A 16770-nucleotide genomic window follows, 5' to 3' on the forward strand; every position below is an offset into this window, starting at 1 on the left:
CGCCCTCCGGTGCCAGTGCTGGTGTAGTGATCTCATAGTGAAACAGGTGAATCAGTCCAGATACCTTTTATTCATCCATAGAAATATATAGGTATATCTCTCTCTAGACAGTGAAGAAGAAAATTGTAGGGGGCAGTACACGCTATAGGTATCTGTGCAGCTATATGTGAGGGGCTGTTTTCTATGCAGGGGAGGAAGGTGTTAACAAGAGCTAATTGCAATACTTTCTGGGAAATGCAAGTACTCGATGAGCTAGTGCCCGTTCACAAAAGGGAAAGCAAGTCCTCCAGATGCTGTATTTGAGAAATCCATATCCACACAACCGTATGTATTTTGCGGTCCACAAAACACAGATCCGCAAAAAATATGGATGACGTCCGTGTGCATTCTGTACATTCAACTGAACTGCTGGCCCCTAATAGAAGAGTCCTATCCTTGTCCATGATGCAGACAATAATAGGACATGTTCTATTCTTTTGCGGAACGGACATACAGAAACAATGCACACGGAGTAACTTCTGTTTTTTTGCGGACCCATTGAAATTAATGGTTCTGCATATGGTCTGCAAAAAAAATAAATGGAATGGACACGGAAAGAAAATACCTTTGTGTGCATGAGACCGTATTAGGACATATGAATGTCATTGGCGGGGTGCAGAATCCCAGCTAAGGGAATTGAACAGAGAGCTGCTACCAAGCAGTGGCCCTGTTCTGGTGAACCATGTATTACATGGACAGTCAGGTATCTGCATGGCCATCATGTAACACTAGAACATCTGGCAGGTTCTTCTGCTAGCAAAATTAGCTGTGTTTGTTCTTTCCAATCTATGTCCAATCTATAGAGAAATATGTAGATAATTGTACAGATATCAGATCCCTATGTAGCAGACTCAGCTTGATATAGGACTGCATATACATACAGATGTAGCAGGGTTAACACACAAACTCAACTCAAATGTCATCTGTATGTATATATATATATATACTGTATGAATATTTTTAACATTGCCTAAAGAAAAACAGTTCAATGACAAATTCAGCACGGCTAAATCCATGGGTGAAAGTGAGAGAGATTAGGAGATGTATAAAGTCTTAATCTGGCTGCATAGTGTAAGGGATCGCCTCTTATTCGGGGGTCATTCTCACAATGATCTTCATCGACCACAGGGTTAGGAGCCAAACATTGCTTTTATTTGGCACCTCAGCAAAACCAAAACAAACAATACAAATAAAACACCTGCCCGGCTGGGCTCTAACTAAACATGAGGACTCCCTACCTCACTAAAGACCCGTTCACACACGGGAAGAACATGCGGCTTTTCCCAGCCTAATAATCCAGCACTTCCAGGCTGTAACAAAGTCCAGTGCTATTTGGGGGATTATGGCCCAGAAGTCCTCCTGACTCTGGCCTAGCGACCGTCGATTCCAAGACCTCGCGGAGTCCCCCAAAGTTCAGGCTAACACCTAGCCCCATGGCCCCTCAGCCAGCTCGGCTGAGCCCACCTGTACAGAGCCTTCCCAGGCCTCTGCTGCACACAGACTCTTCCTTCCTCCTAACAGTCTGGAATGGGCTCTTATCCCAGACTGATTGTTCCACCTGGTGCGGCCTCTGACCTGCTGATTGACAGCGAAGAAGTGGAAACTCCTGCCATATCTCTCCCCTAGCAGCCGTGAGGCCTGTCACTGCCTCACAATAGTTAAAGGAGTTGTCCCATGAAAAATATTCTACAGTTTTCAAACCAGCTCCTGAATCTGAATACTTTTGTAATTGCATGTAATTAAAAATTTTGCATAGCCACTGAGTTATTTAATCAAATGTATCTGTATAGCGCCACCTGCTGTTTATTTTTTTCTTATTTCTTTGACCTGCTCACTGAGATGGCCGCACATGCTCAGTTTCATCCTTCAACTGCCTCCGGAGCTGTGATAGGGAGAGCTGAGACACGCCCCCTGAGCTGTGATAGGGAGAGCTGAGACACGCCCCCTGAGCTGCAGCAAAAAAGACACTCCCCTTGAGCTGTCAGCTTGATGTCTGATTTTTATTTTTTACATTAGTCATGGGATAACCCCTTTAAGTGTACATTGCTATGAAGTTTATAAATTGAAATACATCTTTGCTACACCTCTCACTTTAGCAGCCTCTTACAAACACCAAATATAGGACTGTGCAGACATTGCATAATCCAGGTCTCAATAATCAGAGCTGCAAAGATTTCAGGATTACAGAAACAGAATAACAGTTGGATGTTTCAGGATTAAGCAGCGTTGACTGTCACCAAGCGGATTAAATCCTTCTTCCAGACGAAATAAATAAATGACATTACACGTAGCATTAAGTCTTTTCATTTAATAAATTAGGATTTAACAATCTATGATCTTTTGTATTTATTTCAGATGACTTCTAAAATACTTTACTACTGACGGGTAAATTCCATCCATTTTGTGTGTCAGGATTGTGGGAGAATATATAAGTGATCATCTATAGGCCACTAAGGGTAATCTGTTTTATAGAGATTAATTGTGGAGTTGGTTTGGTGGGGGCAGTGTCGGACTGGGGTGCCCAGGGCCGACCAGTAAAATTTATTTTGGGGGCCCACCATACGGATACATACAAATATTACCTGCTCACACAGCAGCAAGATGCTACCAGATGATTGAATATGGGGGCCCGTGCAGCAACTTTGAGAAGGTAGGACCTGGGGAAAAGCGGATACTGGCTAGTGGCTAGCTTTCCTCTATGCCTAGAAGTCATCTCAACTCTGATCATGTCTATAATAATAAACTGGGGAGTTTCTTTAATAATCTATAAGGTTTTTTATATGAACATAGGCTGGTGGAGGTGCTGTACATAGAATATACAGGTGAAACTCGAAATATTTAAATATTGTGCAAAGTTAATTTATTTCAGTAATGCAACTTAAAAGGTGAAGCTAACATATGAGATAGACTCATTACATGCAGAGCGAGATATTTCAAGCCTTTATTTGTTATAATTTGGATGATTACGGCTTACAGCTTATGAAACCCCAAAGTCACAATCTCAGGTACCCTTTGCTCAGGGGGTATGGATTAATTAGCTGACTAGAGTGTGACACTTTGAGTCTAGAATATTAAACCTTTTCACAAAACTCAAATTTTAAGTTGCATTACTGAAATAAATGAACTTTTGCACGATATTCTAATTTTTCCAGTTTCACCTGTATGTATGTAGTGCAGTAAGTCTACTGTGTTATGTGCCACTTGTGCAGGGAATGGGGGACTAGGGGCCCACTAGGGGATTCACCTGTACCCCTTTGGGTCAGTCCGAGCCTGGGTGGGGGTCTGGGACCTGGCACCCCCATCGATCAGCTATTTCAGCCAGCCGGCAGTGGCAGAGGCTATACGGTGTACTTTGCTGGAAGCAGAAGGGAAGGCTCCATACACTGTGTAGTGTAGTTGTGAGTTCACTTGCATGGGAGGTGAGCTGCAGTATCCTGGCAAAACCATCATACAGTGGATGGAGATTTCTCCTTCCAGCTCCATACACTGTATATCTTCCAACGCCTAACCAGCTGATTGGTCCGGGTGCTTGTTGTCAAACTTCCACCGATGTGATTTTGATGACCATGAACATAGGTTATCAATATTTAAGTCCTGTAAATTCCCTTTAATGATGGACAAACAGTCTTTCTGGGAATGTTCTTTCCTTAAGGAAAAGATCTTCTATGAACTAATATATCAAATAAAATTTTAAACACTACTAAATTTTTCATCCATTGGCGAAGATTTCATTGTTAATTAACACTTCGAATTAGTCTACTAGAATGCTAGAGGATTTTTCATTGGGCCCAGGCTCTGACACAATAAATGGCCCTAAATTTAAGAAGACAACATGATTTGCAGATGACTTTAGAACCAACTGCTCGTCACTAGGGTCCATATCTTGAATTAATTCACAAATAACATATTTGACTTTACAGATGCTATGTTACAGATGCCATGTTCTGTGTGTTCAATGATAGCAAAGGTTGTGATGCAGCTTAAAGTGGAGGTTGGTGCCGAAAAAAATCTAATCTTCTAGCGGGCCCAAGCAAACCCTGGTCATACTCTGTCAGACTGCAAGAGCCTAAAGAAAATAAATGTAGTGGTGAACATCTTTAAAAGGTGTCTACACTTCTGGTGGAGTTTACTTTTTTGTTGGTAGGAAAGTAGTAGTAGAATCAGTTCAGTTTTATTTGGGGCTCACCCTTTCTGCCGAGCATGTGTTTAGATTTTAACCACGAAATGTAAAAAGTTTTTTACACTAATGGAATTTATCTTGTGGGGAGGTGATGTGTTAGATTGCTTGGTGCACCACTGCTCCATACATCTTCTCTCTTCCGTGGGACATGCAACTAAGGAGGAACTGGAAACTGACAAGCAATGAATGAACCCCATGATCTACCATCACCAATAATTTGGATAGGTGATACATGTCTGTAGTTAGAAAACACTCTTTTATTTTTTACATAGGACTATATTCCACATAATCATATTATTATTTTTTTGTTATTATAGACCTTCTTTGGTTTGCACGTGCCATATTCCTCAGGTAGTCACACACTACATTAGTTTATCCTCTCTGTATCTTGTCCGCATTGGTGTACAGTTCCTTACACATGACCAACAGTTGCTTACTATCTTCTCTCTCTTGCCTATCCACCTTTATGACTTTCTCAAAAAACATAGTGACCTCATCCCACCATAACACCATGGTGAACAAAAAGCTATTTGGGCACATAGTTCTTCTTTTGTTTTCAATTTGGAGACAGCTGAAATATTGCTGAATACTTTTGACTTTTTGAAGAATAAAGTAGTGAGAGAACAGTAAAAGATTTCCAAGTACTGAAAATCTCAATTTTCTTAATGTGCTAAGAACTCCTGCCAAGTGTTACATTGTATTGCAGTTTTTAACAAATTTGTTGGTTAGACGCTACATGAGTGTTTTCTTGTTAAAGTCTTAAAAAGTTCCTTGATTGTCCAGGAACGACTGTCATATAGAGAGCCATTTCCACTCGTCTAAATGATTATGATTGATACCTGTATTTGCGGAGCAGAATTTAGGTGTCACACCACCGGCCTAGGTTACTCCCTGCCTACCACTCGTCTGTACTCTTGTGCAATCAACAAAGGCAAAATAATCAAAATCTTTCCTTATGAGACCAGACAGCTCATTTAAATACTGCTGGAGTCTTCTGACAACAGACGGCTCTACGGTAATTTAATTCTGCAAAGGAGGTGGTGTTATTGACAAAAAATCCCTGCTCCGCTTCACTGCACATTTCAAGCCATGGAAAATGTTTCACTAATAGGAACAAATGCAGGAAAATAGAGAACAAAGACGTTTTATGTTTTTAGCATATCCTTGGTGCTTGCACAAAATTCTTGTTTTACTTTACAATAAAATATTTTTGTGTTTTCTCGGGTCTGCAATATAAAATCCATAAAAGTGAAAGCTCTATTGCCAGGTAACCATCTCCTAAACTATGAGGCTTATTAAAGGTGTCATTATTCCAAACGTTTTCACCCAACAGAAAGTTACTGATCTGTGGTCCAAATTCATGACAATGTATTCCCTTCCGTTCTGTTCTAATACCGGAGAGCAAACCGCCCGTCATGACCCACAATGCAAGTCAATAAAAAAACTGATCTGTCCCCCATTGACTTTCAATGGAGTTCATGACGGATCTGTCTTGGTCTTGGCAATGTTAAAATACAACCATTCATAACGGATGCAGGCAGTTGTATTATCAGTAACGGAAGCGTTTTTGCTGAACCCTGCCGGATCCAGCAAAAACGCTAGTGTGAAAGTAGCAGCAGTTTTTTCCCCTGTCCCTGTTCAGGAAACATACAAATTTCAGCTGAACATAGCATGCATGTGAATGGAGGTGTCGGAAGAGATGGCCATCAGATGACAACTGATAATGTATGGCCAGATTAGTAGTAAAGAGATCTTGGTGGCTATGGATTGGCTTCAAAGTCTGCTCCATATGGTCCTTCTGGTCCTTTGGGGCTTATTATTTTCTCGCTCTGACTACACAAGAGTCTGTCCTGGTATACGCAATCCATCAGTTTGGTGGTATATATATGATTTGTAACAAATATCGCCATACCTCCAAACTAAGAACTAAGAAAAATACTCTCAAAATACACTTGCTTTCCCCATATCATACTGCATATCTAAACTGAAAATTGCAACATATACAGTTGCAAGAAAAAGTATGTGAACCCTTTGGAATGATATGGATTTCTGCACAAATTGGTCATAAAATGTGATCTGATCTTCATCTAAGTCAAAACAATAGACAATCACAGTCTGCTTAAACTAATAACACACAAAGAATTAAATGTTACCATGTTTTTATTGAACACACCATGTAAACATTCACAGTGCAGGTGAAAAAAGTATGTGAACCCTTGGATTTAATAACTGGTTGAACCTCCTTTGGCAGAAATAACTTCAACCAAACATTTCCTGTAGTTGCAGATCAGACGTGCACAACGGTCAGGAGTAATTCTTGACCATTCCTCTTTACAGAACTGTTTCAGTTCAGCAATATTCTTGGGATGTCTGGTGTGAATCGCTTTCTTGAGTTAATGCCACAGCATCTCATTCAGGATGAGGTCAGGACTCTGACTGGGCCACTCCAGAAGGCGTATTTTCTTCTGTTTAAGCCATTCTGTTGTTGATTTACTTCTATGCTTTGGGTCGTTGTCCTGTTGCAACATCCATCTTCTGTTGAGCTTCAGCTGGTGGACAGATGGCCTTAAGTTCTCCTGCAAAATGTCTTGATAAACTTGGGAATTCATATTTCCTTCGATGATAGCAATCTGTCCAGGCCATGACGCAGCAAAGCAGCCCCAAACCATGATGCCCCCACCACCATACTTCACAGTTGGGATAAGGTTTTGATGTTGGCGTGCTGTGCCTCTTTTTCTCCACACAGTGTTGTGTGTTTCTTCCAAACAACTCAACTTTGGTTTCATCTGTCCACAGAATATTTTGCCAGTACTGCTGTGGAACATCCAGGTGCTCTTGTGCAAACTGTAAATGTGCAGCAATGTTTTTTTTGGACAGCAGTGGCTTCCTCTGTGGTATCCTCCCATGAAATCCATTCTTGTTTAGTGTTTTACGTATCGTAGATTCACTAACAGGGATGTTAGCATATGCCAGAGACTTTTGTAAGTCTTTAGCTGACACTCTAGTATTCTTCTTCACCTCATTGAGCAGTCTGCGCTGTGCTCTTGCAGTCATCTTTATATGACGGCCAGTCCTAGGGAGAGTAGCAGCAGTGCTGAACTTTCTCCATTTATAGACAATTTGTCTTACCGTGGACTGATGAACAGCAAGGCTTTTGGAGATACTTTTATAACCCTTTCCAGCTTTATGCAAGTCAACAATTCTTAATCGTAGGTCTTCTGAGAGCTCTTTCATGCGAGGCATCATTCACATCAGGCAATGCTTCTTGTAAAAAGCAAACCCAAAACTGGTGTGTGTTTTTTATAGGGCAGGGCAGCTGTAATCAACACCTCCAATCTCATCTCATTGATTGGACTCCAGTTGGCTGACACCTCACTCCAATTAGCTCTTGGAGATGTCATTAGTCTAGGGGTTCACATACTTTTTCCACCTGCACTGTGAATGTTTAAATGGTGTGTTCAATAAAAACATGGTAACATTTAATTCTTTGTGTGTTATTAGTTTAAGCAGACTGTGATTGTCTATTGTTGTGACTTAGATGAAGATCAGGTCACATTTTATGACCAATTTGTGCAGAAATCCATATCATTCCAAAGGGTTCACATACTTTTTCTTGCAACTGTACCCCATAGCTTTCTCCAAGCTTTCGCTCAGTACACAAATAGTTGTAGTTTTTTCTGCAGTTTTTGTGGTAGTTTTCTGAGTTTTTTGGGGGGTTTTATGAAACATAAAACTTCATTAAAAAAAAAACTCTGTGTGAAAGAAACTGAAGCATCTCAACTAAATGTGTTACAGTTTGCTTCTTCTTTCTAGTTTTCCTCCAGCAATAATTTCCCTGTGAGTCAGAACCTTGCACACGCAGATATGTTACAGTATTTGGTTAGGGCTCCCATGTGTCCTGAAATTCCCAGAGCAATTCACGTTGGTACTAAAAAAAAAAATTACTTGAGTATTTGGAGAAAAATTTGCATGAATTTAATTTTATGCTTGACTGCTCGAAGAAACTGTGCGTGGTGATGCATTATGATGCATAGCACTGTTATGTCCATTGTATACACGGAAGACTTATTTCTGATAATTATTAATATATTCCACAGCAGAAAGATATAACGATATACTCTGACAAAAAAAAAAAACTCACCCAGATAGAAATGTTGAATTGCTGCAAAAGTCGGCTTGCTGTTTTGTCTAAGACAAATATGTAAATGATGACAGGTGTGGTCTGATTAGACAGTGGGTCTTGCCACAAGAGGGAGTAAAACTGCTTCCCCTGCTTCCCTATAAAAAAGTCTTTCATAAGCTACTTTTGAGTAGTGTACCTGTTGGTGAGAGATCGTTGACTTCTAGACATGCCTCTATAACGCAGTTGAAAGCACGACAACACACACATACAGAACAGGCTCCGGGTGGCCCAGTCAGACCACCAATAGGGACAATCATTTGATCCACTGACAAGCATGAGCAGCTCCTACGGTTTTGTTATCTACCATCCAGATGGCACCTTCATTACACACCCCTGTTTCTGCCCAGAACATTTCCAGGTGCTTAGCAGAAGGAAATTTGATGTCACAGCTCCCATTAGGTGTTCTGCTATTGACAGCCAGCCACCATTACTTTCGTTTGCAGTAGTGTTGTGAACTAGAAACCTGGACCGTATTGTCTTTAGTGACTAATCCAGTTCTGTTTGGGATCTGGCAACTGTGGAGCAACACACTACCCCAACTGCTGGTTTGATAATCTGGGGAGCCATCACATACAACAGTTGGTCACCCCCTAGTAGCCATACAGGGTACATACAAGGTATACTAACAGCTCAGCGATATGTGTAGGCCATACTATAGCCACCTATGTTGCCTTTCAAGGTAGGGCTTCCCATTGGCATTTTTCATCGGGATAATGCTGGCCCTCAGAGAGCAAAGGTTTCCTAGGAAATGTCTCCTCCAGACTGCAGTACTTTTTTGGCCTGCCTGATCACCAGATTTATCACCAATCAAGCATTTATGGGACCCGCTGGGATTCCAGCTTCGACAACCTACAAGTGTGCATGATCAACAGGCCCAGCTGCAACATTTGTGGACAAATGTGCTGCAGTATACCATACAGAACCTGTATGCCTCCATGCCCAAATGTATCTCATCTTGTATCCAAGCTTCAGGCAGCTCTACAGGGTACTAGAACCTCCTTTCAATTGTACACTTTTTCCCAATAAGCATAGTCTTTTGATCTAATGTAATCACTAGGATTTGCCATATATGATTAGCAGGAGCACGACAGCTGGGACTTGCACCGGTCCTAAGCACAGGCTTCTAGTGGCGCTGCTTGCATAGATAAGGTGTTACATAGAAACAGGCGATTGCCAGCAGAAAAAGACCACAAGGTCCATCTAGTCTGTCCTTATATTATTACTAGACATGAGTGAATCGAAGTCGACAAAGTGGAATTCTTTCCGAATTTTTGGAAAAATTTGATTCGCACTGAATCCGAATTTCCTTACGCTTCTTGTTTTTTTCCAAAAATGGCTGCGGCACGTGTGAGGACATGGAGCAAGAAACTCTGGGAACGAGGGATCACCCACAATGCCATGCATGCAGCCAATCAGCAGCCAGCCCTGTGATGTCACAGCCCTATAAATAGCCTCAGTCATCTTGGATTCAGCCATTTTCCAGTGTACTTAGTGCAGGCAGAGACGTCAGCAAGCGCTAGGGACAGTGCTAGAAAATACTTTAAAACTTTTATTTTGCTGTATAGAAGTTCAGGGAAAGGATAGGGAGGAATCATTCCACAGTATTGAAGCAGAACAGGGTTCAGTAGGAGAGGTTACAGCCTGGGTAATAGAAACAATCTTATTACACCTTGCTGCACTGACTGGGGATCCAAATTGCCATTATACAGCTCTTTAATTCCAGCAAACCGTTCTTGTTATTAGGGTGCAAGTGCTGATTGATACAGGCATTAACAGGGTTCATTACAAGAAAATATTTCTACGTCTTATTTGCCCTTGTCGGTGCAGTTATATTTTCCAAAGCATTTTTGGCTTGTATTAGTGGGAAAAAAAGGGCTAATTAGCCGTTGTGTGGTGAAGTGAGAAAATTAAAGCCCTTTTTGGCGTGTATTAGTGGCAAAAAAATATATATTATTTGCCGTTCAGCATTGCAGTTATATGTTCTAAAGCCCTTTTTGGTGTGTATTAGTGACAAAAAAATATATATTATTTGCCGTACAGCGGTGCAGTTATATGTTCTAAAGCTCTTCTTGCAAGTATTAGGGGCACCAAAAAAAGTATTTGCCACTGTGCGGTGAAGTGAGAAAATTACAGCCCTTTTTGGCATGTATTAGTGGCCAAAAATATATATTTGCCGTTCAGCAGTGCAGTTATATGTTCTAAAGCCCTTTTTGGCATATTTTAGTAGCAAAAAAATATATATTTGCCGTTCACTGGTGCAGTTATATGTTCCAAAGCCTTTTGTGGCGTGTATAAGTGAAAAAAAAGGGCTTATTAGCCGTTGTGTGGTGAAGTGAGAAAATTACAGACTTTTTTGGGGTGTTTTATTTATTTATTTATTTGATCTAACAGTATGTCAGACTGAGAAGTGCCAGGCCCTGCACAGGGTATGGCAGAGGCCTAAATGTTTCTGGCGAAGGCACAGGTCGCAGCAAATAAGGGGGCGTGGAAGCTGGAGTCGCAGCGAGAGGCCTGAGCTCCCGGTGTCACCTAGCGATCGTGTCTTGACTAGCAACCCAGCGGTTCTTGAATGGTTGACTCGGTCATCCACTTTGTCTCAAGTGACATCTGACACCCCCAGAGTCGGTGGGTACGTCAGACACAACCCTTAGTTTACATGGCCAGGGAGCAGGCCCTGTGCCCTCACCTGTCCTCAACCTGCCTCTGTCCTTTTCTGTTCCCTCAGCCAGAGAAGTATTATATGCTGTGGGCTCAGCTCCACTATACAGCGAGTACGAGCTACTAGAGGACAGTCAGCAGCTACTGGCCAGCGAAGATGTAGCGGAGATATCCGCTGCTTCCTCCGGTAGGCGGGCAGCCGGGCAACCCACTCATTTTGAAGCTGTCTGATATCAGGACCCCTAGATCTTTCTCTTCTGAAGTCTTGGCTAACCCAGAATTGCCAATATGATAGAGGGTTCCTTCTCTCCAGGTGAATTATTTTACAGTTGGACACACTGAACTGCCACCTCCACAGAGAAATGCCTCGAGGAATATCTACCCTGTTACACACTTTTATATCATCAGCAAACAGGCAAAACCTTCTCCTATGTCACCTAGAAAAATATTTAAAAAGAATAGGACCCAGGACAGACCCTTGAGGTCCACTACTTGGAATCGGTCTCTCTTGAGAATGCACATCATTAACAACAACACTCTTGTATCTATTCATTAGTCAGCTGTGAATCCATTGAGCTATCCAGGGATTTGGTCCAGTGTTCAATAATCAGCTCTTTATAAGGCACTGTACGGTATCAAAGGCCTTGCTGAAGTCAAGGTGGCCAAAATCCAAAGCACCGCTTTCATCCAGCACTTTTGTGACATAGTCAAAGAAATCAAGAAGATTAATTTGACATGATCTGACCTCAGTGAAGCATGCTGTTTTGTGTCCAACAAGTTGTTGGTTTTTAGGGGGTCAGCTATCTTCTTTTTCAGGAGAGTTTCCATTATTTTTACTACTTCCGAGGTCAAGCTGTGTCTGTAGTTTCCAGCGTCTTCTCTGCTACCTTTCTTGTGGATAGGTACAACATTGGTCATTCTCCAATCTTCAGGAACATTCCCTGTCTGGAAGGACTCATTACGCATGGTATGCATGCAGTTGATGAATATATTTCCTTTTTGGAACTTTTGGTAATTTATCGTCCTTATCAGTGGTTGGTAAACATTTAACCCTGTCCATGTTAGGCTACTTTCACACTAGCGTTCGGAGCGGATCCGTCTGATGTTTCATCAGACGGATCCGCTCCGATAATGCAGACGTTCGCATCCGTTCAGAACGGATGCGTCTGCATTAAAACTTAGAAAATTTTCTAAGTGTGAAAGTTGTCTGAGCGGATCCGTTCAGACTTTACATTGAAAGTCAATGGGGAACGGATCCGCTTGAAGATTGAGCCATATAGTGTCATCTTCAAGCGGATCCGTCCCCATTGACTTACATTGTAAGTGTGGACGGATCCGCTCGCCTCCGCACGGCCAGGCGGACACCCGAACGCTGCAAGCAGCGTTCAGGTGTCCGCTCACTGAGCGGAGCGGAGGCTGAACGCTGGCAGGCGGATGCATTCTCAGTGGATCCGCCTCCATTGAGAATGCATTAGGGCCAGACGGATGCGTTCGGGGCCGCTCGTGAGCCCCTTCAAATGGTGTGCACGAGCGGACACCCGAACGCTAGTGTGAAAGTAGCCTTACCTGACCATTAGACCTTGGCTTGCAGAGTTATCTTAATGTGAAAATCATCTTTAGACCCCCTCTGTTTTCTGCCATTCTGTGTCCATATTTTCTATAGTGCGTTTAGAAAGTTGCTTAGAATGTCTCCAGGACATATTCTCTAGTACGATGCAGATTTTAAATTTTAAAAAAATTATGTAAAAATAGGCAACTATATAAATGGGCACTTTTTTATTTTGTATTTGCCTAGTAAATTGCCTTTTATAATAGATGATAAAAGAGCTACACAGACATGGAGGAAACAAGCTAGTTATTGTCTTAAGTTCTGTATGGACGCATTGAAGACCTTATTATGTCATCATTGTGATAGTGTATTTGTAAGTACTAATCCCTAGAGCTCCTGAATCTTAGCACAGACTCTCTGGTGCTTTACAATGGAGTATTGTATGGATGCACAGTTGTCTGTAAGAAAAGAGTCAAGTTTTTCTTTTAAAGAACTGAGTAAAACTGAGAATGTTATATCAATGTGGGCTAAATACAATATAACACCCAAACACAATCCTATTTAAAGCATCTTCTGCCTTATTTTTCTTTTATTTCCTTTTATAGTTATATGATCATTTTTGTGTATGGTTCAGTAAATTCAGAGCCTCGCAACCAAACTCTATTCACCTTGTGTAGACTGCACTAAAAATTTTAAGGGGGTTTCCTCTCTGGTCGTTAAAGTGATTGTTCATACCCAACTCCTCTAATATAGTCTAATATAGTTTGCATGATATCTGCAGCACATCCCTTGTATACAAGTGGAGATGTGCTGCCAATAAATGAGAATAAAAGTTGTGATCAGCGAAAAACAAGAGTTTGCTCATTTGTCTTCAGATCAGTAGACTGTTTACATGGGTTAATAAGCTTCCCTATCTCACTAAAGTATTGGACCTTATATATTCAGTCCTCATTTCTGTAACTCTCCTCCTTCCTTGCTCACCCCTCTCTCTCTCTGTCTCTGGAGGGAATCTCATTCACATGCAGGACAGCAGATCATCCAGCTGAATAGCAGAGCAGCAGGGCACTGTCTCAGTTGCAGACCTGTGATGTCTGTGACGATGAGAAATAATTGCATTACTACCTTACATAAATATAGGTAAAGTGTGTAACAGGGGAGATGAATCATGGAAACTGTAATTATTTACATTGGTAAACCTGTTCACAGCAAGCCCTGGTAGCAAGAAAACAAATGTACTACACAAATCTGTACAAAAATAATAAATAGCTACCTCTGAAGAATGAAGGTATCATTGTTTTATTCTGTATTTTCTATCATGTGTAATTTATATCACTATCCCCATCATACCTTAGGCTCCAGGGCCTAGGTGCAGCCACAAACTCTGCTTCCCTATAGCTATAACTCTGCTGCTAGGCTATATGGTATTGCACAGGTTATCAGGAGAGATGGCATAGATTTCTTGGATTGTGAGGAAAAAGAGTCTTGGTTGCATGTTCCTGGGTTACGAGTAGCTCAGCTTCAGAAATGTGCCTATATGGATAGCTAAGGAACTATGGGGGTCATTTATCAAGCTGAAAAATGCCTAAATTAGGCGTATTGCAATCTGCGACTTCTTCCTGGCGGCAGGCCCTTCTCATATACCATTTTCTACACCTGTTTCAGGCCTAGAAAAAGGTCAAAATGTAAGACAGATCAGAAACTGTATTACATTTAGAAGCGTCCCTGGATACGACGAAGTTATGAAGAGGTCTGCGCCTTTAACTCTTAAATTTATTTATCTCTTCCATGATATGCTATTGAATGCAATTTTTTTTTCTTCAGACTCCACAAGATCAATTTTGAGTGGTATTAAGTGACAGATAAAGCTGTAAGGAAATACTGTGCTTGGGGGGCCTTTGACAATATTTTTCTTTACCTTTGTGTAGTCAAGGGTGTTATTCACTGGGGTTCACTTTCACTCACCGTCACCCGAGGGCCAAGAAGCACTTGGATCTGACCTTAAAACCTTAGGTTTTTTTCCAGAATTTTAGTGACCTTGTTAACTAGCCCCGAAATATGTGGTAATGAATGATAAATTCCTACTCATTTGCTCCTCACCACTGTATTCTGGCTCCCTGCCTTCATTCAGCGATCTCCTGGTTCCTGGATGCAGTGCCGCTGCAGCCAATGACTGGACTTAGTGGTGATGTGACCTCAAGCGACACACATCTGATGGCCCATGTTTGGGGACATGTCACCACTGAGGCCAGTCATTAGCTATGACCTTTTCCAGATCCCAGACCTCAAGTAAACAGGCCAAGAACCGGAAGGTTGCTGAATGGAGCCAGGGTGCTGCCATGGAGCGGTGGGGAGCAGGCTAGAACTAGTTAAAAATGGCTATGTCCTGAGGCTAGTTAGTCATGAAAAAATATCCTATTGTATGATTTGAAGAATCACACTACACAGAGGTTGTTTGTAGTTTATGACTATGAAGCCACATTGGTAGGCATAAGAGCGGTTGGAAGAAAGTGATCAGACATTTTTGCTTCATTGTTCATTTTAGGTACATTGGGGAAATAAAATAATGGTAGCAAAAATAGGTATAGCCCTTAAGCATCAATATAAGATAAAGGAGTGTTCAAACAAAATGAAAATAGTTTGCATTGGGGTCAGAGAGGTTTAAAAACATAAGCAATGCCGACACATTGTTAAGACATATTTAGACATCATTGATAATATCATGTTTTTATTTTTAGGGAATAAATCTCAAGACAGCGGCATCGCAGAGATGGAGGAGCTGCCTGTCCCTCACAATATCAAGATAAGTAATATCACATGCGACTCTTTCAAGATCTCATGGGAGATGGATTCTAAATCTAAGGATCGGATAACTCACTATTTTATTGACCTGAACAAGAAGGAGAACAAGAATTCCAATAAGTTTAAACATAAGGTAATGATTGTCTACGGTATATTGTTTTATCATAATAAAATCTGGTATCTAAGTATCTGAGTATAGTATGGAAGTCTGGCGATAAAATTAGGAGATGTGCTCCATTTTAGTATCTAAGCTATCTTCTCTAAAATGGCCAAGCACTTCAGCATTCTTAGGCCAGGTCCTCATATTCTGGCTTCCGTATTTGGCCAAAATCCTGCACACCTGCAGTGATCAATGGCTTCATGATTTTTAGGATAAAGCCTAGGTCTTACCTTTAAAAAGGTGGAAAAGTTTCCTGACGCATGCGGAGCTAGAACACGTAAACCTGCCTCACTTCAGCCCATCCTCCACCACATGCAGCTGTTTAGACAATCTGTTGTTAACTAATGACTTTAACTATATACTGATGACAATTCTTTTAAGGCTTTATTTACACGACCGTATGGCTGTGGACTGCAAATATCGGTCCGCGACACACGGGCACTGGCCGTGTGGACTCTGTGCTGCAGTTGCGGACCCATTGACTTGAATGGGTCCGCGATCTGCAAAATATTGCAAAAGATAGGACAGGAGTGGAGGCACGGGTCGGAAGCCCAAAGAAACACTGGGAAGTGGGTTTTCTGGTCCTTGCTTCCGCACCGCAAAAGATAATGTCTATCTTTTGTCATATTTTGCGGATCGTGGACCCATTCAAGTCAAAGGGTCCGCACCGCAATATGGGGTTCACATGACCAGTGCCCGTGCATTGCGGACTGCTGTTTGCAGAGCGACCATGCGGTCATGTGAATGAGCCCTAAAGAAAAGCTTTGACAAGGAGACAAAGTTCCCCTGCCAGTAGACCTTATGCACATGACGGAGCCAGCATTTGGATTCTTTTTAGAGACACACAAAGTGCCTGTGATCTGTAGTATGAGCCATATGGTGCCTTGTTGGGGTGTACACAAGTTTCTTAGGGCCCCATAGCAAAATTTTGTATGGGCACCCCGACCCAGATTTCTGATGAGCTTACATTTCGTTTTTTTTAATCAAAACTAAAGGCATTTTCATTAAAACATTGTAATAAAAAGAAGTCGCACCCACTTTATCCACCTTTGGAAAAGGTGGGACAGGTGCTTCATAAATATAGCTCTAATTCTGAACAGCATATTTCTCAATGTATTTACACCAGACTACTGACAAAAATACATTGATAATTCTTCCACCATACAACTAACTGCGTCTCTTCACATAAAATATTACAAAAC

General features: G+C 41.5%; 1 protein-coding gene across 2 annotated transcripts in view; it reads left to right on the top strand.

Moving 5' to 3' along the window:
- Positions 1-16770, top strand: part of PHYHIPL (phytanoyl-CoA 2-hydroxylase interacting protein like) — a 146113-nt gene that overhangs the window by 85595 nt on the left and 43748 nt on the right. For both annotated transcript variants that reach the window (XM_040438219.1, XM_040438220.1), the window contains exon 2: positions 15345-15541. In XM_040438219.1, the coding sequence (XP_040294153.1) occupies positions 15345-15541 (197 nt within the window). The remainder of the gene's footprint in view (positions 1-15344; positions 15542-16770) is intronic.

Source organism: Bufo bufo, chromosome 6 (assembly GCF_905171765.1).
Source record: "Bufo bufo chromosome 6, aBufBuf1.1, whole genome shotgun sequence".
NCBI lineage: Eukaryota > Metazoa > Chordata > Amphibia > Anura > Bufonidae > Bufo > Bufo bufo.